Genomic DNA, 26,458 nt, shown 5'->3' with positions numbered 1-26,458 from the left:
GTGCCGAAACTCGGTACGGGCTCTGACGCAGTGGGCGGACATTTTCGTCGGTTATGATTCGGTGCTTGGCGACAGGGGTTTGTCGAACTTTTGACGACGACGAGAAGCAATCCTTGTATTGCAGGAGCAGAGCTTTTATTTGTTCTTTCTTATGCCTGGGAAGGTTCTGATTAACGTTGAAAGTTGCTTCAGGTATTATAGTCGTCGTTGCGGGTGCACTGGAATCCGTGAAGGCGAAAGCACTGCTGGCTTGTACTATTTCGTCGATGTAGGCAACCGTGGTGCCTTTGTTAATGTGCTTGTATTCGGGGCTGAAGTTCGTGAGGATCACCGTTGCTTTCCCTGCACGTAGCTCAGCTATGCCTCTAGCGACGCAAATTTCACGGTACAGCAGTAAGTGATGATCGCCCTCGATGACGCCCTCCATGTCTGCAGGCACTTCCGTACCGACGGAAATCATTACGCTGGAGTGAGGCGGAACGGTGACTTGTTCTTCAAGCACATTCAAGGCATGGTAACTGATGCATGTATCCGGCGGTATCGCTTTGTGTGTTGAAAGCGTTATCGACTTGGACCTTAAGTCGATGACTGCACCATGTTGGTGTAGAAAGTCCATGCCTAGGATGACGTCCCTGGAGCAGTGCTGCAGGATTACGAAGCTCGCCGAGTAAGTGCGGTTGTTTACCGTGACTCGCGCTGTGCAGATTCCAGCCGGCGTTATTAGGTGACCTCCCGCTGTCCGTATATCGGGTCCTTGCCAGGCCGTCTGCACCTTCTTTAACTTGGCGGCGAACGCGCCACTGAAAACTGAATAGTCGGCGCCAGTGTCGACGAGAGCGGTGACGTTATGACCATCGATGAGCACGTCTAGATCGGTACACCGGCGTCTGGCGTTGCGGTTAATTCGTGGCGTCGGATCACGGCTGCGTCGGCTTGCTCTGCTGCTGCTACGTCGCGTCGGAAGGTCTTCGTTCGGCGGCGATGTGCTGTCAAGGCTGTTGCTAGGCGGCGTGCTGATATCTCGTCGTGATGATTCGCGAATCGTCGTCGTCGTAGGCGGCGGAGGATCTTCGGCATTGCGTCGTACAGCAACCGCACCTCCATCGGTTGCTGCTTTTAGTTTCCCGGGTATGGGCGGGGAGATCGGCCCCGGGTTGGGCCGGCATACAGGCGGCGATGCGGCGAGATGTAGCGGCCTGGTGACGGCGAGCGTGAGGGCCGTCGTGGTTGCCACTGGGCTCCGGCAAGGTAGTCGGCGATGTCACGTGGTCGCTCACCAAGCTGTGGACGTGGCGCGTTGACGGCGAACCCTCGTAGGCCCATCTCGCGGTATGGGCATCGGCGGTAGACATGGCCGGCTTCCCCGCAGTGATAGCAGAGCGGGCGGTGGTCGGGGGCGCGCCAAATGTCCGTCTTCCGCTGGGAGCTGCGCTGGGCGACGGGCGGGCGTGCTGGCGGCGGCGGCGGTGGACGACGGAACTGCGGCGTTACGGGGCCCTGGCGCGAGCGCGGAGGGGGGCCTTGACGACGGGCGACGGCGGCGTAGGTCATCGCTTGCGGCTGTGGTTGAGGCGATACCGGAACTTCTGGCACTTCTAGTGATCGCTGAACCTCTTCTTTAACTATTTCAGCGATTGAAGCCACCTGAGGATGCGATCTTGGGAATAATTTCTGTAGTTCTTCCCGTACAACCGCTCTGATCGTCTCGTGCAGGTCGTCGGCGCCTAGAGCTTGAGCTTCGGCGTAGTTTGTCAGTGCACGGCGGTTGTATTGCCTGGCTCGCATTTCAAGGGTCTTCTCGATGGTTGTGGCCTCCGAAACAAATTCTGCCACAGTCTTGGGCGGGTTGCGCATCAATCCAGTGAATAGATGCTCTTTGACGCCCCGCATCAAGAACCGAACTTTCTTTTCCTCTGACATATCGGGGTCGGCGTGGCGGAAGAGGCGAGTCATCTCCTCCGTGAAGATTGCGATGTTCTCGTTCGGCAATTGCACTCTGGTTTCTAATAAAACTTCGGCCCTTTCTTTTCGCACGACATTCGTGAAAGTCCTCATGAAGTTCTCACGAAATAGGTCCCAAGTCACCAGGGTGGTCTCTCTGTTCTCAAACCAGGTCCGAGCAGCATCATCTAATGAAAATACACATGGAGCAGCTTGTCGTCGTCGCTCCATTTGTTGAACGTCGCGGTCCTCTCGTATGTCTCCAGCCAGGTTTCAGGGTCTTCAGCCGATGATCCACGAAAAGTCGGTGGCTCCCGAGGTTGCTGCAGCAGGATGGGGGACGCTGGTGCTGCCATTTTGGTCGTTGACTTGGCCTTGATTGCAGTGGTCTTTTCGGGAAGAAGTCCGAACTCCGGCACAAGTCCTTGCTGCCTACGGCTAGCTCGCTGGTCCTTGGCGACGTTGGTCTCGTTCTCCGGTTTCGGGCTTGGGTCGCGGCTTTGCGGGGGCGTTCGGTGCATGAACGAACTAGCACCTCCACCAGATGTCACGTAGTAGTGACGGTAGAGAAAACAGTCACAAAACTGTGTATGACGAAACTGGTTGTTTATTGGGCGAACCTGTGCCCACAAAAGCAAACTACACTCAAAGCACAACGATAGCGGCGAACACAGTCGGCGATCGTCGAAAATCTGATCAGCGGCGAAACGCGTCGGCTTTTATACCTGAGTCATCGAAGGTTCCAGATTAATCCCTGATGCCCGCGTGTCTTCCAGAAAGTTCTAGACAATTCGCGTCGCTCATACAATCAGATTACATGGGCGTCGGTGACCACAGACGACGGATAGAAGCATTGATAACGTCCGAGAAGCTTCCAATGCAGGCGCGTCCTGCGCCGAGCGATAACGTTTAACATTTGTCAGCCAATGTTGAAAGCGGCTACCGGTGAAAGATAAACATGTGTACGTGTCAATATTTTGTTGTAATGACTGTAGGCTATATTTATTACGAAACCACGGAACATACGACGTAGCGCTGCTTCTCGTATTGGCAGAAATGAATTTAGGTGGCAAAGATGCGGTAGACACTAGGAAGTTTTTAAAGGCAGTATTTGAGAAGTAAACATTATTTAGAAGGCGGAAAGTGTAGAAATATTTTATTTAACTGATTTTGTGCCTTAAAAAATGGCCGCGTTTTGTCCGGAAAACCCATGTTGTCAATGTGCCGAATCTTTTGCAAACAAAGGATTTTCATAACATTCGCCTTTCCTGTGGTCGGCCACACTAAGCTACAGCAATTTACATGTGAAGAAAATAAGGCATAATAAATTTTAAGTTTCGCTTTGGGTGGAAGAAGACACCTACATCCAGACAAAACACTTGTTACAGCAGACAGTTTTTTGTTGATATTTTCAGTATGTTTATCCCAATAAGGGGCGAAGAAAAAGCAACGTCTAATATTTTATGTTCGTCAACAATTTGCAGTTCTTTACCAGAACACACTAAAATTTGATTACTTGTAAGAGCTTTATTTTTTGTGGGAAATAACATCACTTTAGGTTTCGTAGGATTTCTTTTTAGGCAATTAGCAATTGACCATTCAGATAGCTCAGTGAGTAGATCGTTACATTTTCGCATTAAATTCGGTGCATTCGGACCAGAAATAAGAAGAGTAGTATCATCGGCCTATATGATAAATTTTATAGTTTTATCAATTTTAATTATGTCGTTAATGCAGGCAATTTGCTCCACTGCGCCGGTTGAATGTGTGGTATCTATATCAGCGAACATGCAATGGTATCCTCTGAGAAACAAACACATATCTTGAAGGATATGCTTTTGCAGATTGTATGTGCTGAAAGTGATTGTACAGCCGAAAACACGTTATGTCTACCATGTTTTAGACATGGCATATATGGGATCGTGTAGTGAATGTTTCAGAAAAACTTGAGTTTAGCCTAGTTGGTGTTTACTGCATTTCATGTTGACCGCTAATCAAGGCGAGTGGCGCAGAAGGCTCCGCAGGACGACCATGACAGGTGCCCGTTGGAATGTGTTGACTATCTTAGCAAGAGTGTTTCTAGGCCGCCTTCCAATCGAACTGTATCCGCCATTGATATGACTTTGAAATTTTGTAAAGGTAAGCGAGCTTGTGATTTCATAAGGAAACAGGGATGAGGGATTTGTAGTAGCCCTGAAGGATATATTTGGCGTTAAAGCCTCTGAGGCCTTGAAGAAGAATTTTAAACCTATTAGAAACTCCGAAGCTCGAGGAAAAACAGAGTTGTAAGAATGTCCAACTCCTTTAATCTGGATAGACTTGCTAGGGACATTAGTAGCACCTCGAGTACAGCGCTAAGTGTTTTCTTTACTGCCAAGACACATAAGCCCAGCATATCGTTCAGGACAACTGCTAGCGAGTGTGGAACGTGGCAGGTGGAAGTGAGCCGCTTCATCTTAAAGAAATTGAGGATACTTGTTATAACCGATCCTTTTTTCACTAAGCGTTCTGGCGATGCTGGTGACTTCGGGACAACCAGGCCATGGGCCTAGTTTTTCTGTAGATATAGAAGGCCTTTTTTACTCAATTCCGCACAATGGTCTATTTGATGCGGTCAGGATGTGCATTCACGCAAATGGCAATATTGCCTTCGAGAACGCAGCCGGCATCTCGGTGGAAGATTTTTTTAATGATTTTAGAAACTTACATTAACAACACTTTCGTCAGTTTCGAAGATAGCCTCTTTCTGCAGAAACGTGGTATCTACATCGGGTCGTGCATTGCAGCGTTTTTGTGCAACATTTTCTTAGCCAAAATTGACATGGTGCTTCATAAGGCGTTTGGGGCTCGTGTGGTTTAAAAAAATTAAGGTTTTTAGATATATGAATAGCTTTTTGTTTTCAACACGCAAGGTAACCTTGTAACCTTGTAACTTCGTAACTTCTTGTAACCATTTCGTAACTTTTTGCAACCATTTTTAGTCAACTCGGTAAAGGTCCTTCTTTCACTCACGAACTTCAACTTGAGAAATGCCTGCGTTTTTTAGACATAAGCATTTCCTTTGCTAAAGGCTGTACGTGCTCGCAATATTTTTTTGGGCACAGAAGGGCCCGGTGCCAAAATGACTGCTCCCAGTCAAAGGTGGTGGGGAGTTGCTATGGTCTGTTTAGAATTGGCACTCCGGAAATCTTGCGTGCACAGGCTTGCTTTTGACAATCAGATTTCCCGTTTTAAGACGGCAGGGTTCCCTGAATCGATGATAAGGTCAGTGGTGGAAACCTTCCTGCAGAAGATTCCAGGATTGAAGCAAGGGTGAGGACGACCACTATGACCAGAAGACATGAAGTCGTACCTCATGTTCATAAGGTCACTCATAACCTAAGGAAGGAGGCAGGCAGGTATGGCGTCGCCCTTTTCAACGCCTCTGCCCTCGCACCTCCGCAGAACCTAAAATAAGGCAAGGCTGTGGCAAGAATCATGTGCAGTCGTATGCCAAATGCAATATAGGAGTTCTGTATGAAATTCCCCTGACGTGTGGCAAGTCTTACACAGGGCAGTCTTACATAAGGTGTCTGAATGCCCGAGCCATGGAATATAAACAAAAGTGTAAGACAGACGAACTGCAATGACTGCCCCTGTAAACCACGTGTCAAGAAGATTCTGGGAAGAAGCCAGAACCAGACACAGCGCCAACTGATGGAGGCATGCCATATAAGAAACGCCAAGACTGTGTTAGTGACACCACCTATAGGCTGTTTGAATGAGAGATATGTTTTTTTGATGTGTGGTTGCCCCGCTAGGCTGATGAGGGGACTCGGTGATGCGTTCTGCGCATGTCATATTTGTCTATATATGCATGCGTGTTTCCGTGAATAAATCTGTTGTAAGTTAACGCCCGTGTCGTCGTTTCTTGTTTTTCTTTCTCTGTCTTGGTCCTTGATAAGCGGTCAACATGATATGTAGAGTGCGTATCAGGCGCTCTAGCGTTCACTTCAATAAAGAACACCTCTGTAAATTCATGTAATCCTTTACAGGCACGTTTGTCGAAGCATATGCGATGTGTGCTACACATGCTATCAAGTATACGATTTAAAAGACAATTGATTAGTTTGCAATAACTGCTACATTTCTTGCGCTGTGGAAACATACTGTTTAAAAAAAGTGCTAGTTTCCCATATTTTCCTTGTTATTTTTAATGCATCGTGATTTGAACTGTAGTTAATTTCCTACACGTGTCATTATTTTCCCTTTCTTTAACCGGTTATTATGTACACTTTGTGTTTTGAGTCTCGTCTTCCCCGACGTTTTACTTGAGAGGAAGTCTTATCTAAATTTCTTCGGCATCCCCAACGGCGAAGTTAACGAAGTTGGTTGCATTTAAAACATAAAGGTAAAATGTAGTGACTAAAGGAGTGACATTTTAATTGAGGCGGCCAATTACTTCTAAAGTTATTGCAAAATTATTGACAATTACGAAATTAATGAAAAAGCTTACGTAGGTAGTTTTCTACGCTGCGGTTCATCGATAAGTTTGATTCCAAAGCTCTGATCACTCCACCTATTCGTACATCTGAAGTGAAGAAAATTTATGCATTATACTTTGCGATCAATTATAACACTAATTACGACAAACTCTCGTGAGCCCTTTATCGATCTCATGTAAGCTGCAAACCCATACGTCAAATATGTCCGCTAAAGATGCTCTAACATATCCAGTTTGCTTAACATCTACATGTTTTTAATGAAGAGCTTGATATAATGAAAACGTGTAATGTCCTAAATCTATAAACTGCTTTTTACAAATGTAAATGTTTAAGGTTTCCCTGAAATTTAACAAATTTCATTAGAACTGATCAAGTAGTTGTCTCAGGAGAGCATTCCTGCGTTTTACATGCATTTGAATAGGACACCAGGAGGTATTTCTGAGCTGGAGCTCTCTCTCACCACATCTAGGTTCCCCGCTATTAGCATACCCCGAGAATGAACCCTGCACGATAGCTTGAGGGATATATTTTGTTCTAGAAATATTTGATACACAAAATTACAGATGTTTGGCACTTGCTTCGCGCCTGGTTGAAAAGTAAGTCAGCGCTTGCGTCTGATTAAGCACACATTTCTACTATACTGGTTTGTGCACTCGCCTTTCCCTGTCAAAATTGGGAAAAATGTCTCCTCTGTGTCCGTGTCAAATTGAGAATAGCCATTGTGTAGGACGGTACTCGCAATAGAAGTTTTAATTGTTTCTTATTCGTACAGTATATTTAGGGGAAAATAAATAAAAATTTATACAACTAGGAGAAAATATTCGGATTGGGCTTCCTCAATATCATCATCATCATGATCAGCCTATTTATGTCCACTGCAAGATGATGGCCTCTGACTGCTACAATTATCCAAGTGCAATTACCCCTGCCTTGCGCTAGCTGATTCCGACTTGCGCCTGCAAATTTTCTAATTTTGTCACCCTACCTAGTTTTCTGCCGTCTTCGACTGGGCTTCCCTTGTCTTAATATCCATTCTGTAACCCTAATGGTCCACCGGTTATCCATCCTACGCATTACATGGCCTGCCCAGCTCCATTTCTTTCGCTTAATATCAACTATAATATCAGCTATCCCTGTTTGTTCTCTGATCCACACCGCTCTCTTCCTGTCTCTTAACGTTAGGCCTAAGATTTTCGTTCCATTACTATTTGTGCGGTCCTTAACATGTTCTCGAGCTTCTTTGTTAACCTCCAAGTTTGTGCCCCATATGTTAGCACCGGTAGAATGCAATGATTGCACACATTTCTTTTGAACGACAGTGGTAAGCTCCCAGTCAGGATTTGGCTATGCCTGCCAAATGTACTCCAACTAAACTTTTTTCTTCTGTAAATTTCTTCCGCATGATCGGGATCTCATGAACTTTATTCTTTCTCTCTTCAAATTGAGAGAAATCTTAGACCTTACTAACCTTATGGTCACTGCACTTTACCCTATTTAACACTTCTACATCTTGCACTATGGTGGGATCGGCAGAGAGTATGAAATCTATTTCATTCCTTATTTCTCCATTAGGGCTTTTCCAGGTACACTTCCTGTTGCTGCGCTTCCTGAAGAAGGTATTCATTATTCGGAGCCTATTCTTTTCCGCAAATTCTACCAGCATCTCTCCTCTAGTGTTCCTAGAACCGATGCCGTAGTTGCCAATTGCTCGCTCACCAGCCTGCTTTTCCCCATTTTTGCATTGAAATCTCCCATGACTACAGTATACTGCGTTTGCACCTTTCTCATTCCTAATTCAACATCTTCATAAAACCGTATAGTTATATGAAGATGGTCATAGGTCATAAAACATATAGTTTATGAGATTGCTCTTTGTACCACCGTTTTATCTGATATTGTTCGCATTGTTGCCTTAAGAGCTATTCTGTAATGTCGCTGTGTTTTGACTGTTGAGAATGTCGTCGTGTGTGCAACAACTGTTCTTCTCTTTATTATTATTTTTCTTTTTTGTTCAATATATATTTCCTGACAAATAAAAAGCTTGCTTAGTAAAATGATTTCCCTTTTTTGCTGTTTCTAGTTTTCTGCATTTCTGGTATCCATGTCTGGTTTTCTTGGTCCTGTAAACTGCCAGCAACACCAACGTAACGTTGAGCAATACGTCGGCACTACTTTGCGTAGTAACACAAGAGTACAAGCTCGGCACGCGCGAGCGCGCATGCGCGTAGCTTTGGCTGTGCGGCTACAGAAAGTTGTCGGGTATCTACCCTTTTCGCGGCGATCCCGTGGGCTTTGCCATGCTCGATCACGTGGTGACGCGACCATTGCTCACCTCAACTGCCTCCGTGTTTACAATGAATGTGCGTTACGCCGTGGAGCTTAGCAAACCTCTGTTTCGCAAGATATCGGAGACGGTGACTGGCTGGACGGCACAACACTTTGGCCACAGCTTCAGAGAACATGCCAAAGCGCTTTTGGAGCTGATTAGGAGACGTCCAAACGGCGCGAGCAGCGTGTATGGTGCTTGCTCCAAAAAGGGGGCTGAATATGTATTCCAAGCTATCCAAACTTTCCGCTCATTAATTCAATCAGGATCAGCGTGTTTTGCTCTTCGTTCTTTAGGTGGCAAACATTTTGAAGCGGCGGCTTATATTTCCGACTCAGTAAAGTTCCTCGGTGCGGTCACTATAGCTGATTATTTTCTGCCTAGTCGCTCGCGCGTGAGCTCTGTTCCGTTAGATTTGTTCTTGCTGGGCCCATGGCTTGTTATGTACATTGTAATGCCTTGTAGCAAAGACGTATATTCACTACCTGTATTATATGTGCATTACCTGTATTATTGCTAGTAACTCGCTTACTCTTGTGGACCGTCACAAAACATTAAGCTTTGACTATTCGTGCGCTATCAATGTAGTACCGTCATTTATTGTGCGTGTATATCGCGCATGTATATTCAAATGTGCGCCCGTTCCCTTATTCTTGACACGTTGACGAAAGAGTTGGTGTAAGTTTCCGTGCCAGTTAGGGTAGATGTTTGTAGATACTGTGCGCGAAACCTACTATGCCAGGAAGCGGCGCTACTCCCTTTATCATTGTTTAAAGAGCGGTACTCACTCTTGCCGAAGTACCGGGGCTGACGCACTTTCTTTGAACGTTACCAATACAACGCTGGCGGATGCGCAAATCAGCAGAAGTGCCGGAAACACGTACGGAGAGTTGCAGCAGCGGTCCGCGAACTGGGCCACAGATATTCATTACATTCCTTAATACGCCAGTCACTATTTTTGCATCCAACTACTGCACACGTCTCCTCAATATACAACAATAGTACGCGCCGCCTCTATCAGGTGCCTGCTGTTATATAAGTACGACATCTTCCTCAGATGACGCATATTATCTTTTACTGCTATCTTGCTTTATTCTCGTCCTACAATGAATTCCCGTTGAGATATATTTCGATATAAATGTAACCTTTCTTTTTCGAGCTGATATGACACCATTCTACAAGCAAGAATTGTGATAAACAAACTGCTTAGAATACCTAAACCTTATGATTTTAGTCCACATTTTTTATTTCCTTTTGCGCCATAAAACTGACACAGGGAGCACATCAAAAGCCCTAGTACGAACTAAAGTTAACAAGCAAGCAATTTATAGCTTGCATTTTAAACCACCAAAAAAAAGGGGGGGGGGGGAAGGGGACGCTATTGAAAGAACAGCCAAGGATATATTGCACAGCACCAATGCTCACGTTGACATTATTGTAAAATTGTTATTTAAGTTATGAAATACGTTTTCTTGTTATCAGAATACCAACTTACCTTCAATGTGCTTCCAGCGATGTTTCCAAGAGTCACCAAATAGTGGCCATATCTGCAGTAAGTGTTCCTATTAATGCCATTAAATATAACAGCAACTAAATACATCCCTGCCGAGAAAGCATTTCAATTGCAATATACATTTCTTAAGCAATGCCACAATGCCGCATGGGCACGCGGTGCACCATGGGGAAAGAGTACACGTTGAGCGAGCAGGCTCGCCCGGGCGCTCGCTGCCCGTTCGACGTAGTTCGCCGAATTGGCGCCACTGAGATGGATGGATAGAAAAAAATGTCGCAGTTTCACCCGAAACGCGAAGCGTCAATTGCGATAGGAACTTAGTAGGAAGCTATACGGAGTAAGGATAATAGTTTTATCAGCGGTATAAACTTGGACATGCAGCAGCACCAGCAACGCGCAGAATTGTCTACGTTTTGCCCGCGTTAGCACCGAACGCGTGCAGCGTTGGTGACTGTTGCCAGGGCCTGTGGGGGCAGCTCGGACGTTTTCGACGAGATCAGAACGGGAAACTCGTCGAGCACCGTCGGAAGTCTTTACCACCTTCTCGCTTCGCAACGTTTTTTTAAAGACTCTTTCTTGGGGAACTTAAACGCTGAAAATTTGGTCTGTCTGTCTGTCTGTCTGTCTGTTTATCTGTCTGTCACCCGATTCAGCCACCCGGCCAAAGTTGGACCACTTGCTTACCGCCCACACTACTTAAACTGGTACGGCTGTTCATACTTGTGAATGTTATCGATCACAAAGTAAATATTACACATATCTGAGGCGCAACATCACTAGGTAAGTATTAGGAGGTGTGTTCCTTTAATAGAAAATACATAGATACGTAACTCTAAAGACCCTAGTTTCTTAAGCTGCGCTGAAAATGCCATGCTATGCGCGCCGACGAACGACGTTCCCCGACTGCGCGCCGACGAGCGCCCTCTGCCATGGAGGAAGGAAACCCTCTGCACAAGCTCATGTTTCCCGATGTATTGCCAGATGGCGTCCATGTCTCACGCAGCGCCTCCTCAATTTTATCAATGCCAGCCAGATGCGGCCGATTCAACATAAAGGAAGCGCTGTCTGAGGCAGGGCAAAACATAAATGGCCGCTTGATGAAATAATGCGGTAAAATGAAATCTGTTCAAACAAACCTCCATTGCATTTATCATGCCAGGACGGAAATGGTACGAGAACAGCATCACGGGTGGCCGCGGATCAGACCAGCACTCATGTAGTACGGCCGGCAGAAGACTATCGTCTTTCGACGACATTTGCAGCGAAGCACGCAGATACGCGGCATTTTTTTTATAAAATACGTGTTTGGTGCCGCAGATAAACGTCGCCTCCCCTGCCTCCATCCCTCCCGTCCCCCCACGGCCTTTCGGTCGACGGAAGACTTCCGTCGCGTTTGCTCTACGTATATGGTGATTGTAAAGGAGGAAAGAGACGCAGCTCTTGAGGGAGCACGCCGCAGAACGCGCGTTTGTTTTCCGCCGTGCGTTCGCTCCCGTGAAAGCGCGCGTACCTCGCGCCCTTTCCCTCGCACATACAGAGTGCGGCGCGTGGCGACGATCTCATCGCCATTGACGTCATACAGAACCTCACGGCGACGGCGACGCCGACGGCAGAAATCCTCTTTTAGTGCCCATATAATTGCTATCGCAATAAAACTTTTTTGGGATCGATTAGGTCGCGCAAGTTTCCTAGCCCAAAGCGGGCCGCTCCCACGTTGGGACCGAAAGGCATAGGCTTTCGGCTGCTTCGCGGGCCCGTTGGACTACCCATAGCTGTTCACCCAATGTGAGACCGCGTAGAACTGCGTTCTACCGCTCTTCACTTTGTCCTTGTCGCTGCGTAACACGGAGCTACGCCAGAGCATATGACTATAAGATCTGTCGAGTCGTTACATTTATCGGATGTTGTATGGGTAGGGAACTCCGGATAGATCTTGTTGATTAATGGCGGGTTCGGATATGTTCTTTTTTGTAAGAGCCTTAGCGTAATGGCCTGTACTATATTTAGTTTCCTGTGCGGAGGGGGGAAGACCCTGCGTCCTAGGTAGGAGTGCTTGGTTAGCTCGTTGTACGTGAGGAGGTGGTCCCTGCAATGAGGAACCTCAGCATCTTTTTGCCTTGTGGCTGCACGGTTGGCAAGTCCTCGTGAAGCATTGTGGGCAGATTCGTTGAGGTTCGTGGGAGCACCGTTGGTTTCTCCAATATGAGCAGGAAACCAGATGATCGTGTGGGGTTTGACGAGCTTTCCGTCAAGGATCGCCAGGGCCTGTCTAGAGATGACTCCGTTGGCAAATGCTCGGACGGCTTCCCTATAATCGCAGTGGATCTTAGATTTCTTGGGGTCTAAAAGTGCCAATGCGATGGCTACTTGTTCTGCAATTTCTGGTTGTGTGGTGCACGTGGAAGCCGAGTTGACGACTTCGCCTTTGTCGTTCAGAAGGACCGCTGTGAAGGCTCGTCTATTGGACATGAAAGCCGAGTCGACGAACAAGCATTTCTCTGCCTGATTTTTAGCTTTCTCTAGTAGGACTTTGTCTCTGGCTTGCCGTCTGCCCACGTTATGAATTGGGTGAACATTCCTTGGAACAGGCATGACTGCGATATTCTTCCACAGATCTTTGGGAATTTCTCTATGGTTATTATCTATTGCTGTAATTGGTATACCAATTCGTTTGAGCATGTGGCTTCCTGATCGCGTGGTAAGGAATCTAATGAACTGCATTCTTTCTTGTGCCTCGACATCACCGACTTCACCGAGAGCGTTCATCGACGCGGCCAGATGACTTCACAACACGAGCACAGTCGCACAATGTCGCCGGTGGAAATATCTTACGATCATTGCCGCCTAAAACAATCGCCTCGTCCACCGGCTTACGCCATGTTTTTGCTCTTCCCGGCCGGCGTAAAGCCCCTCAAACTCCGTAAAGTAGCGACACGCTTTGAAGAATGCCGCCTCCTCCATGTCGCGCGCGCTGGCGGACGCCGCATCGCTATTAGCCTAATGGCCTCACGTGGGACCCAGCGCCGGCTCCGTTTGTTTTCAGGTGGGCTCCATCACCATTTTCGCTTGAGAAGCGTCTACCAACTGGCGAGGAGCGCATGTTGGCGCCGTTGCTCTTCCGTGTTGTTTCGGTTTGCAAACGCCCCGAACTAAGTTTTGCGGCAAGTGCGACGTCGCCTGACAGCATTTTCTATCACCATGACCTGCTGCGTCTTCGGATGCCAAACTATTTTCAGCAAAGGGAAGAAGCTTAATTGTTTTGTACACCAACAGGCTTGAAATCGCGGCGGTAACGCGAGGCTGTGTGTGAAAAGGTAATAACGAAACTTTTAAGATTCAGTACAGTCTTATTGACAAAATGTGAGGCTCGAGCATGAAAACTGATCTTAGGAAAGCAACTCTCTGCATTTTGTGGTTACTTACGAACCTTCTTTAGAGCGAATAGTTTGGTTTGCCTCTTTTGTTCGTGTTCGTCATAGGCGGTCGCCCGGTGGATTGCGATACAATGGCACCGATGAAAAGCGTGCGTGCTCTCCTGAAACCGAGTTACGGGGTGCGCTCGTCACGGAACGACAGCTTCACGGGGCTTTCAGACGTACGTGCTCATTCGCGTGAGCTTCAAGTTGTGTGGAAGTTGAGATGCGGCGGTGGAGCAGTCGGGGGGGGGGGGGGGGGGGGGGGGCAAAGAAAGCATGCAGTCGCCCGCTCGTTCACTGGCTGGTCTAGTCGCCGTTCGTGTAGTCCTGTGCTCGTTCGTTTAGTCGTTCGCAGACCAATTTAGTCGTTCGCTTGTTCGTTCGTTACACTATTAGTTCGTACGGTCACTATTGCTTTGAGACGCACTTGCTTTAGGGCACTAAGGGCTGGTGCGTTGGTTCCCTCTGCCAGCCTTTGTGCGTCATAGCTGATACAAGCCGCGAATTCACATGGTAAGGCCGGCGCGGATTATTTAGGTTACTGACGGCCTGCTGGAGGCCAGGATGTTGGCGTTCGATCGTAAACGTGTTATTGACAACTATTCGCAACAAGATCTTGCGACACGCACTTTACAAATGTTGCTTGCCTAATTGTAGCGCACGCGACAGATTCGGAGTCATCATGGTAAGGCGTCAGCGCTCGTTAGGTACTTAAAAATAGTTATCAAAACAGGAAAAAAAAGCTGCCGTAACTGAATTTGTATAACTCTCCGTACAGAAATTCTATGCTGGACACGAAGTTACTCGGAGCTGGAAAGCGAGCGATTAAAGCGCACCGCCTTGCTAAGCGTGCATTCACTCCACGAAAGGTCGTCAGCTACGCTCAAGCGTTGTGAGCAGAAACGAGGAGGAGGAGAGGGTCACTACTGTGCGCAGTCTTTCCTCCTCCATCAACGCCAAACACAGAGGCTTCGTTATCTCCTTTTGCATTTCGCTTTGCTTTCTCCCTCGCCGCACCTTGCAGCTTTGCTTTTTAACACTCTCTCATCGCTTTGGCGGGGTTTTTCGGCGCCCAATTTGCAGGGCTACATATAACGTTGCGTCGCGGGCCTAGTCAGCCGCCGCAGATATTGTCATGCTTAATCTCGCTTGAAAGTCCGTTTATATGCAGTATTTTTCACTCGAACGAAAATATACCGCATATGTGCAGGACGCTATACGGGACAATACGGGCTAAGAGTGTGCGAAGAAAAACAAAAGTAGTGGCGCGCAGGACTTCGGACATCGCAAAGAGGGATGGAGGCCCTATTAGATGCACAATTTGAATGAGGCTGTAACGTGCGGCACCATGTCAACCTTGAATGAGTTATTAGACAGCTTTAGCAGAGCGCCGCTTACGCTCCGTTCCGCTCAGATTTCACGCTCTGAGACACTTCAGGGAACTGCGTAGATTTCGCATTTTATAAGCGCGTCTTGCTGAGACGCGAGCCACGCGCTATCAATTCGGCTGCAAAACGACGGAGAGGCCAAGTAGACACGCTGTCACGCTCCGCTCAGTCGGCTTTGTAGCGGAGCGAGGGATGCGATCTTCGTTCAGCTGACGACATGAGCGTTGTGCGCAAGCGCACTAGCGTTCCCGCTAAGCGGTTGTGTGGCATTTTCTAGCATATGCCGTTCTGAGCGGAGCGGACGGCAAGCGTTCAGCTAAAATACTCTATTGCTGCTGACAGGTGATCGCACGGCGCAGAAGGAAAGAAAATGTACGACGCCCGTGTCAGCGGCGTACAGACATTTAGAGCTCCGCAGCCATAGGTGACCAGAAAAAAGATTTATTGGGGAAATAATGCTTCCGTGGCAAAATAAAGTTTAAGTCTTGAAGCCCTAACTGCGACCCTGAGTGCCATTCCCCGCTAAGGTTTCACCAGATGCACTTTGCAGCCCCTTGTACGCGCAATATAAGTTCTGCGGTGAAGCAAACAGCACCAAACATGGCGGCCCTGACCTACGCAGCTGCAGCCTTCCCGGTGTCCAATACCAAGTCTACCTCTTCAAGCTGTACCAGCAGTGCGTCCAGCAGCCCGAACTCAAGGCGCTCCAGGAGACCAACCGAAGAAATGTCACACGCCCCAGATCGCCACCCAATCTGCTATCCCTTTGCTGAACCCGGACACGATCTCCACCAATGTACGTACAGTACCGTGCCGGTGGCAGTCTATTAGTGAACTCTGGACGGCACTGACTACTTCACTGCAACTGGGTAGGAGCCCCCACTGACCTTCCACTCCTAATTGCCAGGTGGCGTCATCTTCCACAGCTATAGAGTAGCAGGTCACCGTGTCCACATCATGAAAACTAAAGACAGCCATTCTTGCGTGCTGTTGCTTCACGTGGAATTCTCCAAGAGCTTCCGCCCCAAACCATGACGCTGCAAAAATAGTGTAGTGTTTGCCCGCACGTGCAACGCGATACAACGCATGCACCGATCGTCTCGGAGAGCGACGTGGAGCTGCCATGGGAGAAGAATGCGTGCGGTTCTTGCGTAATGGTTAGGACATCGGAATTTTGCCCGAGGACACAAAGGAACGATGCCATAGACGGCGCATAAATATTTTCTCTTAAAGCAAGCTTCTTTTTACAAATCTTCACAGACTTTCCTGTGTGCTGCGCTACCCCTTCCACACACAAAAGAATATTTACGCGTCCGGTGCTGGAATTTAACCTCGATCTCGCAGCAAAATATATCATATTGCTCTAAATGCTTGCTTACAGCAGAAATTTTCAAGTTTATTAGTTCCTATAAATTGCAGAATGGGAAAAGACTTCTGAGAAGAAATCAACATAATGTAGCTTTGGAAGTCTTTGAAAACGGGCAAAAATACTTATCGGTAGCAGTTGAGCAACGATCCAGCAGTTTGACAAATTGAAAAGCAAAGGTAAAGACCAACACCTGCTCACATACAATAACGCAAGGTGCCAGTAGACTACAATGCGCAATAAAATTCAACATTAGCATTAGCCAAACGGAAACGAGAACAAATGACAAGGTGGCAAGAATTTGTAACGCATCGCGCGTAAAGGTCAGCAAATCCTTACAACGCGCGAATAACGACCATTTGCAGAGCAAGTTATTGCGCACTATTGAAAAAGACAGATTTAAAGTTATTTTGCAATACGAAGACGATATTTCTATTTGATTTCTTGACGGCATATCAGGCAGAACAAAATGTAGGTTTTGCTGGCCATAGTTCGCCCTTGTGCGGGGAACTATCCATTCATTAGCGCTACGTATTGACGCACGTTTCCGAAGTTCTAACATAGCGATTGCTTTTATAAATTCAAAAAATCGCTTTGAACAATATCTAACAAAATATAATAGTCGATAGTCCCAGGTACTATCAATTTTGTGCTTTCTTCGATGCGTATTACGAACTCCACGCTAACGAGCGGCTCTCGCGTGCCTGAATGTATGGTGGCGCGCATGGGTGCTGTTGTACGCGCAGAAAATTCTGAGCACCGAAACTCCTTTGTTCCAGCTCACTCAGGCCTTCCAGAGGCTTTGGAAATCACAAGCGCACATGTGGCTACGGCAACACGATGAAGTGCGCTTCACGTGTAAAAGCGTCGTTTTACTTTAAATAAAGTAACGTGGCTTGGCTAAAAACAATCATGACTTGTTAATGACAAGTGTCTACAATAACTTCTAAAAGTTATTGTGGAAATAATTTCACACTTCAAAAACATGATTTGCAGGAACATTTGCTTGATAAACAAAGCAAAAAAAAAATACTTTCTCACAGCTACAACTGCACTTGTCATCGTCCTCGCACCAATGCCGGCGTAAATCGCTATCCCGCTCACCTATGACTGTTTCCGACATGCTTCCAGGGAACGACTACATCCTCACTTCTGATCGAAAAATTCTGACCAAAAATGTTTCACGGCATTTTCCGCATTACCATTCGACACTGGGGTCGAAAAGCTCTTCGCTGCGCTAAAATAGGGGTTCCGTGAATATTGCTTTACCATGTGTGTGATATTGATGTTACAAGTAGTAAGCCACACAAGGTGGCAATTCTCTGCATAAGATCGAGCAACCGTATAAGCTTGTTACGTTCGGTGACCAGCGGGGGAAGCGATCTTGGAAGTATGTCCTGATTGCCTGCGACGAATCGCTTCGGGAGACTGAAAAACATCCCGCCGGGAAAGATCAGCGGCGACACCATGCCTCTACACCTTTCAAAGAGTACGTGTCACGACGCTAGGCGGAGAAGACTCTTGGAAAAAGGTCTCTACTACGACGCTTTCTCACGGCCGCTCGACAGACCAGCTGGCCGCCAAGGCCGTTCTCCTAACAAATCCGTCGATGGCTGGCCATTCCAGGAGCAACAGACGCGTCAGTTCAAGTCAGGCACGAAGCCACCTGTCTACGAGTGTTCCCACCTTTCTGTGGGGGAGTGAGCAGTGTGTGCCCGAGGGCACTTCTCCGAATGTGTTCGGGAAACGAAGAAGCCGGGGGGGATTATGCGCACCCTCGCCCTCAAGGCGGACCCTTCGGTGACTCTCGACGCTCCGATTGGAGGATGGTGGGACCGCAGCTTGGACAGAGAGGGCTTTTAAGCGGACTGTTGCGGGCCATTCGGAGTGCTCTCCCATCTGCCCTGAGATGTAGCCAATGCTTCGATCCAGTGTGCTTCGATCCAGTCATGCTAGACTGATGAGACGTAACGTCTCGTTCTCCTACTTCTCATGTAAATAATGTAAATAAACCCAGTACTCCGCGTTCTCGATGAGAACTTGTTCCTCCTTTAAACAACCTCTTCAGCGTAGATGAGGCGGACGACGACATGGGCCAGCTACCACTTTGGATATGCCCGAGTCCAACTCTTACAACTGGCGAGGCCATGACCCCAACCCCTACAAGGTCCGTCAATCGCACGTATACTTTCCGTGTACGAGTGCCATTTATGTACGTATTTCAGAGACTCGCCGCGGTGGCCTAGTCAGCTAAGGCGTTGCTCCGCTGAGCACGAGATCGCGGGATCGAATCCCGGCCGCGGCGGCCGCATTTCGATGGAGGCGAAATGCAAAAACGCCGTGTGCTTACGTTGTAGTGCACTGCAAAGAACCCCAGGTAGTCAAAATTAATGCGGAGCCCTCCACTACGGCGTGCCTCATAATCAGAACTGGTTTTGGCACGTAAAACCCCAGAAAGACGTATTTCAGAGAATAGCAAGTTCTGGTAGTAGGTGCACACAAATGCACATGCGCACGGGAGTTTGCATAAGGCACATCTGCTCTCGATAGTGTTGTGGTTCCCGAAGGCCCGCATGCTGTTGTCGGTGGAGTCGTGTTTACCTGCCGCCCTTTGCTGGCGGTTGCAGGGTGCATTCATCTCTGTAATCCGATGCTCTTCTCCTATCAATCCGCGCCATTTCGCTGTCCGTGCCGGCTTACACCAATTCCATCTTTTTTTGGATATGTATGTTATTTTTTATATTGCGATAGCAATTATATTAACAATCCAAGCGAATTTTTGCTGTGGGTGTCACAGTCGTCGTCGCCGTTGCTGTCGCCGGGAGGTTCCTTCTAAAGTCCAAGGGTGATAAAGTCGTCGCCGCGCGCCGTATGCTGTACGTGCGTGTGAAAGCGCGCGAGGGATGAGCGCTTTCACGGAGAGTGAACGCACGGCGGAGAGCAAACGCGATGTCATCCGTCGTGCGAAAGGTCGTGGGGGCTGGGAGGGAGGGAGGGAAGGTGACGTTTAGCTGCGGCACCAAATCCATATCTTACGACCGGGCGCAAGGGGAACTGGCGACTCATTGTCCTACGCGCAAGGGGGAACGCGGCAATTCAGCGCGGGAGGGAGGGGGCTTCTACTCTACTAGCAACTGCGTGCTTGTACTTTGCGCGGCTTAGGGCTGTCGCGCGCACCGTATCTTGAAAGCGATCTCCACACGGCTCCGACCTTTGTATGCGCTGTGCTTTCGACGCTCAGTTTCCGTTGAAGCCATAGACCATACGAACCTTCGCTCGCTGCTGCTGCTGCACTTGCTCAGGCCAGCGCATTCACAGTGGTTGTCTGCGGTGATAGAGTATAATCTAGTCATGTTTGCTTGTGCGCGCTGACACCATGCTTGTTAATTCAGTTAGTAAGCGAATGTGCCCAAGGTTATGCAGGCGATACAACTACTTTCCTTACTTCGTATAGCTCTTTACTAATTGGTTATCGCAATTGATGCTTCACCTTTCGGGCGAAACTGCGACTTTTTTTAATCTCCGTGTGTCAGGTATTCGGCAAGGGAGGAGGAGGAGGAACAACTTTATTAAAAAAACACCAGTCAACGTCGGGAGAGAAATCCTTCTCCACCGTCGCCCCTAGCCGTCGGCTGGAATACCTTGAGACACAGCAGCAGCAAGGGCTTGACCGATGATGTCCTGCTGGACGTTGGGGTCTGGGCTGCGGAGCAAAGCCTCCCAGGATTCTAGAGTGCGCGAGCTATCATGCTTAGACGGACATGTCCACACCATGTGAACCAGATTTGCTGCCTCATCACAGAATTTGCACTTTGAATCGAATACTCTTGGATGCCACTTGCTGTAGAGTACGGGGTTTGGGAAAACCCCCGTCTGTAATTTCCTCCACATAACCTCATCTTTCTTACTGAGTGTTCTGTCCGCTGCCGGGTAAATTTGTCGATTTAGTCTGTAGTATACTGTGATTTCCTGGTATGCGCGCATATCCTCTCTTCTGTTCATAGTTTCGGTGACTTGGGAGGTTCCGGGGGTCGACCGGTAAGTGAGACCTCGGGCGACCGAATGAGCCTCCTCGTTCCCTCTAAGTCCCTGGTGAGCTGGTGCCCAAACGAGCAGAACAAGCTGTCTGGGTCCCCCGTCCCTGTTTAATATACGGATGGCAGTCTCCGTCACCCTCCCCGATTCGTAATTTCGCACGGCGTTTTTGGAGTCGCTGATGACCACCTTTGCCCCCCTTTGGCTGACGGCCAAGGCTATAGCCACTTCCTCAGCTTCAACCGTCTCGACGCCACTGACTGTGCAGCACGCCATTGGTGTTCCATCTTCTCTAACCGCCACGGCCGCATATGCCGCTTTGCTGTCATATTCTGCAGCGTCCGTATATAGGACGTCCTGTCGACCAGTATACCTAGTTTGTAATGCCTCTGCCCTGTCTTTACGTCTGCCGTCGTGAAAGGCAGGGTTCATGTTTCTGGGTAGCGGAGGTATTTTTATCTTGTCCCTGATCTGTCTGGGGATGTCTCTTGAGCGCACTTGCTCATGTTTGGGCTCGTAGCCCAATTTCTCTAAAATTTTCCTCCCCGTTTTAGATCCAAGTAGCCTTTGATGCTGCGCGGTAAGGGCAGCCTCAATCAGTTCCTCAAGAGTGTTCGATACCCCTAGCCTCATCAGTTTGTCGGTGGACGTGTTCTGGGGGAGTCCGAGCGCGACCTTGACACTTTTCCTAATAATTATTTCGAGTTTGTTCCGTTCTGCTCCACTGAGCTTGAGGTAGGGTGCCACGTACACTATCCTACTGATTACGAAGGCTTGCGCTAGCCTCAGGAGATTCGCCTCCTTCATCCCAGCGTGCTTGTTCGCTATTCGTCTGATGAGACGACACGTCTGATTTGAACTGGCTTCTAATCTAGCAAGCGTTTCATAGTTCTTCCGGTTTGCCTGAATCCTCAGCCCGAGGACGCGGATACTGTCGACCGCGGGGATCTCTGCGCCGTTGACGTACAGCTGGATGCCAGCCTCGCGCTTTTGGTGAAGCCGTCGTTTTCCGGGGGGCATTAAGAACAGTACTTCCGACTTTTCGGCCGAACATCTAAGTCCTTTGGGTTTCAGGTACTCCTCGATGATGTCAATTGCAATTTGCAGGGAACTTTCTATTTGCCCATCACTGCCCTTGTTCATCCATAATGTCAAGGGAGCACGTTGAAAGAGGGTGCCTCTTTCAACGTGCTTAAGAAGCCAAATAATACCTGGTGTGAAAGTCGGTCGAAGGCCTTTTCCAAGTCGAGATGCAGCATTGCCACGGCATCTCCAAAGACGTCGCAACACTGAAGGCTAGCTACCTGTACGTTGCATGTTGCACTACCCCTTTTACTGGGCGACCCTTAATGTCGCAAGTTTGGCGTGGCCCGGAAATGCCGCTATTTACGCTGTCTAACCTTCTAGTCGGGGGCTTCGAATAAATTTTATAATCAACATTCGTCAGAATGATCAGACGATAAGCAGTGAAAGAAATACGTATGGGTGGGTCGTCTCACTTTGGACCGTGTGCTCAAGATGGTTGAAAAGCTTTCTCTGGTGCGCTTCGTTCAGGACGAGGCACAAAACTTGTGAAGACTCCCTCTTGAGCATCTTACGAAACTCGGCTACAATCCCGTCAGGTCCGGGCGTCTTCCCCATGCTTATCTCCTCAATAGCTCTTTCGTGTTCCTGTTCATAAATTGGCACTTCCAGGATTTCCCAAGCGGTCACCCTCCAACTTCGGCGTTTTTGACACGGAACAAACCAAATTTTACAGAAAAGCACTCATGTCAGAAAACCAGACAGGGCAGCGGCTCTGTCAAGAAGCGCTGTCCTGTCTTGCGATAACATTTTGTGCGTGTTTCGGTGCGCATAAAAGTCTCTTCAACAACAACTTTAACGACTAACCTGACACGCCACGTTTAATAAGAAATCTAGCTCGTATGCATTTTGCAATGGCGCCGCACTATCGGATAACTTGACGTAGTGTTCCACAAATGCCTGTTCCACTAACTTTCTGTCGCGCGTCACCGCGGTTCGATAACGCATATGTTTGATTTCTTATCGCTCAACGTACACCTGTTCTGGGTCTTGCTTAACCAGACTCTTCACTGCTCCCTGATTTTTTTTCTCTCTTTCTCTTTTTCTATTTCTCTTTCTTTTTATTTTCATTGTGCAGGTGGCTACTTCTCTGCAGTTAAGAATTTAAGTATATTCCTTTAACCCTTACCACTTCTCGCTCGAGCTTTCGCGTGACTGCGTTCTAATTTATCAAAGCCTGCGCGCTCACTTTTGTTACAAATACTTTGTCAACAAGTATATGTTATTGAATTTCCAGAGTGCCCAGTTCCAGCGAGACTTTATACCCATCTGCCCTTGTATCAAGTATATCATGGTGTGGTCACTAAATAGTAATGTTTGGACCACGTAATTTTTCCGCAGCTGCCCAAGATCTAGCTTGATATACGCCCTGCCCAGTCTCAGGTGTACGTGATGGGGCCGGCGCGTTGGCAATAATATCTTCAGTTTGTTCATCTTCCACTACTTAGTTCAAGCAGAGCGCGCTTTCGCCTGGTATCCGCACTTCCCCATCCCGATCTCGTGGTGCGCAGACGTCGTTACATTCACCGATCATAAACGCTAATATATTGCAATTTGGGTAAGGGGACACGTTTTCCAAAGAGCATCTTGCGCCGTTCATTTTCCCAAGTCTGATCATACGCAAAACAATTATTCATGGCTCTGATATCGCAAGCACCAGAGGCCAGTGGAGCTGGCGAAAGCCTAGTAAAGTAATGGCAAACCACACACTTAATCCAACTTTTTCCTCAGCAAAAAAGAGGACCGCCAAAGCGAGCGCCCATTAGCACTGTTAGTCCCAAGTCGTTGCATGTTGCGGAAGTTCCTGAGCACCCGCAACCAAGGTTCTTTCAGTCTCCCCTGTTTCCTGGCGCTCAGGATTTCTTCGCAAGGTTCTGCGTAGTATCGCGATGAATTCAACCGGCCACGTTCACGAGCCTCCGGTCCTTCATTTGTTCGCCTACGCGAACTTTCGGCTTCCCTCAATCTAAACTCGGGATGTTCTCTTCTGCAACGCTTGGTTTCAGCTTCCCTAGCTCTCGATTCAGTCTTTTGGAAGGGACGAGTGTCCAGTTCTCTGGTCAAAACCTGCCGAGCCACCGCCAGAGGCATCGGCTGCAGTCGCGGACAGCGGGCGCGTTCGGCGCAAAACCGGGGAAACACGGTCGGCGTCGGCAGCAGCTCTACGCGTCCCACTATCACCTGCCTCACTCCTCCTCTCCACCTCGCCTCTACTAAGCTGCACGATGCTACTTTTATACTCTGCTTTCCCTCTCTCTCTCCACCAGATCGGCGAAGCTGTGGACGACGGAATGATCATTATTGACCCTATTCGTGGCGATCCCGTGGGCGCTGCCATGTTTCATCACGTGGTGACGCGTCTATTGCTTGCCTCAACTGCCTTCGTTGCCTCCTTGTTTACAATGGAAGTGTATGACGCCGGCGCGGCTTAGAAAACCTCTGTTTTCGGAGATATCGTAGACTGTGACTAGGTGGATGACACCAAGCTTTGATAACAGCTTCAGAGAACATGCAAAAGCGCTTTCGGAGGTGATTAAGCTATGTCCAAGCGGTGCAAGCAGCGTATATGGTGCTTGTTCTTAAAGCGGGGCCGGCTAAATATGTATTCCAAGCTATCCAAGCTTTCTGATTATGAATTCAGTCAGGATTAGTGTGTTTTGCTCTTTGTTCTTTATTCGGCAAATATTTTGAAGCAGTGGCTAGTCAGTTTCTGACTCCGTGAAGTTCCTCGGTGCGGCCACTATCTGATTATTTTCTGTCTAATCGCTCGCGGGTGTGCTCAGTTCCGATAGATTTGTTCTTGCTGCGCACAAGGCTTGAAACGTAGCTGTTTTGTACATTGTAATACCTTGTAGCAAATATATATTACAGCTAGTAACTCGCTTAGTCTCGTGGACCGTCACGAAACATTCAGCTTCGACCATTCGTGCGCCATAGGAGTAGTCCGTCATTTATTGTGCGTATACAGTGCGCATATATTCAAGTGTGCGACCATTCACTTATTCTTGATACGTTGGCGATAGAGTGGGCGTAAGTTTTCCTGCCTTTGGGACAGATGCGTATAGATAACGTGCGCGAAACTTACTATGACAGGAAGCGGCGCTACTCCCTTTGTCATTGTTTAACGAGTGGTGCTCACTCTTGCCGAAGTTATGGGGATGAAGCCCTTTCTTTGAAGGTTAGCGATAGAAGGCTGGCGGATGAGCAAATTTCTTTATCCTCGGAGAAAGCCGTACATCACGAAGTGTCGGTAACACGTTCGGACAGTTGCAGCAGCGGTCGGCGAACTTGGCCACACAGATTCATTCTATTCCTTAACTTGCTAGTCACTATTTTTGCAGCCAACTATTGTGTTTTGTGATAATGTTTTTATTTCATTTATTGAGCATTCTTTTTCACACAGTGATATGTTAAAATACAATGATGCAATATTCATACAATGATAGAGGTTACACAAAAACAAATGCAATGAACAGTGAAAAAGACGCAAGGACAGGAATTAAACGCTGCTCAAATGGCAGCTTGACATGATTCCTGACCCTAATATTTTAAAGCAGTTTTGGCAGCAAACAGTGCGAGGTAACAATACATGTTCATGTAAAAGAAATAATTATAAAAATAGTAAAGAAATGTACGCATCCATACCGTGAAATAATATACATGTGTATACAACAACAACAACAAAAAAATCTGTACACACTGTAAAAATAAGAATCAGCAAAGAATGTAAGCAAAATACCAGCATATATAAAACATATGCCAAATATGAAAAAAAAACGTACACACAACCCCCCCCCCCCCCCCGCCTTACACAAAAAGGGAGGAACTTTACTGAAAAGAATGAGTGCATTCAGCGGTACTACATGGCATTTCTAATTAAATATTCTTTCCACAATTTCCTTGTCACTGTATCAGGGCGGCAGCAGCGGCAAGGAGACACCGAATCTAAGCCTATGCTCTGCTTTTCGCAGTTGGAAACATTGACCTTGGCTTATCATCGCATCCAAGCGCTTGCAGAGGAGCTTCGCTACCGCCCTGGCCTGCGCACAGGAAGCTGAAAATTGGACTGCCTGCACGCATCTGTGGCGCTCGTCACCGGCATCTCGAGTATAAAGGCTGCTTGTCCTGGCGTCGTGGCATTCGGCGGCAGCAGCGGCAAGGAGACACCGAATCTAAGCCTATGCTCTGCTTTTCGCAGGTTGGTACCTTTCTGTACGGTTGCCTTCTGAGTATTCATTATTGCTGCTGCTGCCGCTGCCATTAGACTACTAGCAGTGCTGATAAGTGTAACATGTCTGCCTCTGTGGTCTTTTTTTTTTTCTTGGTTGTATGTTTTGTAGAAACGCATTAAGTTGGATACGTAGCAATGGCAACGAAAGAAATTTGTTGTTTTTCCTGCGAAGCTGAATTTGAACCTACTGAGACAGTGATAGTATGCGCAGACTGCGAGCACCCGTTTCACATTGGAGAATGCTCTGGCCTCACAGAAAAGCAGTACAAGAGCAAATCAACGTCAGCTAGGCAGAAGTGGGCGTGTCTCACCTGTAAGGCCTCGAAGAACACGAAAGAATGCCAAAAAGCTGCGGCTAGTGCCGACGAGATTACGGACATTAAATCCCTGTTGCTTAGCATTAACCGAAAGCTGGACGAACTGATGCCGCTTAAAGAAACAGTGTCTAAAATTGAAGAATCAGTTCAAATGATGTCAGAGAAATACGACGAAGTTCTTGAACGCGTGGCCACACAAGAGCGGGAAACAAAGGAAATTCGGAAAAGAATGGACATGCTAGAACAAAAATCCAAAAACACAGCTGGCGAGACGGCTAAAGTACAACTGGAGCTACATGACTTAGAATGGAGAACTCGAAGGCAAAACCTAGAATTTCATGGAATTCCTGTCTCTGCG

General features: G+C 47.8%; 1 protein-coding gene across 1 annotated transcript in view; it reads right to left on the bottom strand.

The window, feature by feature from the left end:
* LOC119461814 (UPF0462 protein C4orf33 homolog) overlaps nt 1-26,458 on the bottom strand; it is a 169,271-nt gene that overhangs the window by 48,706 nt on the left and 94,107 nt on the right. Inside the window, exon 6 of the mRNA XM_037723192.2 lies at nt 10,247-10,298. Within this exon, the coding sequence (XP_037579120.2) occupies nt 10,247-10,298 (52 nt within the window). The remainder of the gene's footprint in view (nt 1-10,246; nt 10,299-26,458) is intronic.

This window comes from Dermacentor silvarum, chromosome 8, assembly GCF_013339745.2.
Source record: "Dermacentor silvarum isolate Dsil-2018 chromosome 8, BIME_Dsil_1.4, whole genome shotgun sequence".
In the NCBI taxonomy this organism is placed as follows: Eukaryota; Metazoa; Arthropoda; class Arachnida; order Ixodida; family Ixodidae; genus Dermacentor; species Dermacentor silvarum.
The sequence above is the reverse complement of the archived record's forward strand: the minus strand, read 5'-3'. Positions and strand labels throughout refer to the sequence as shown.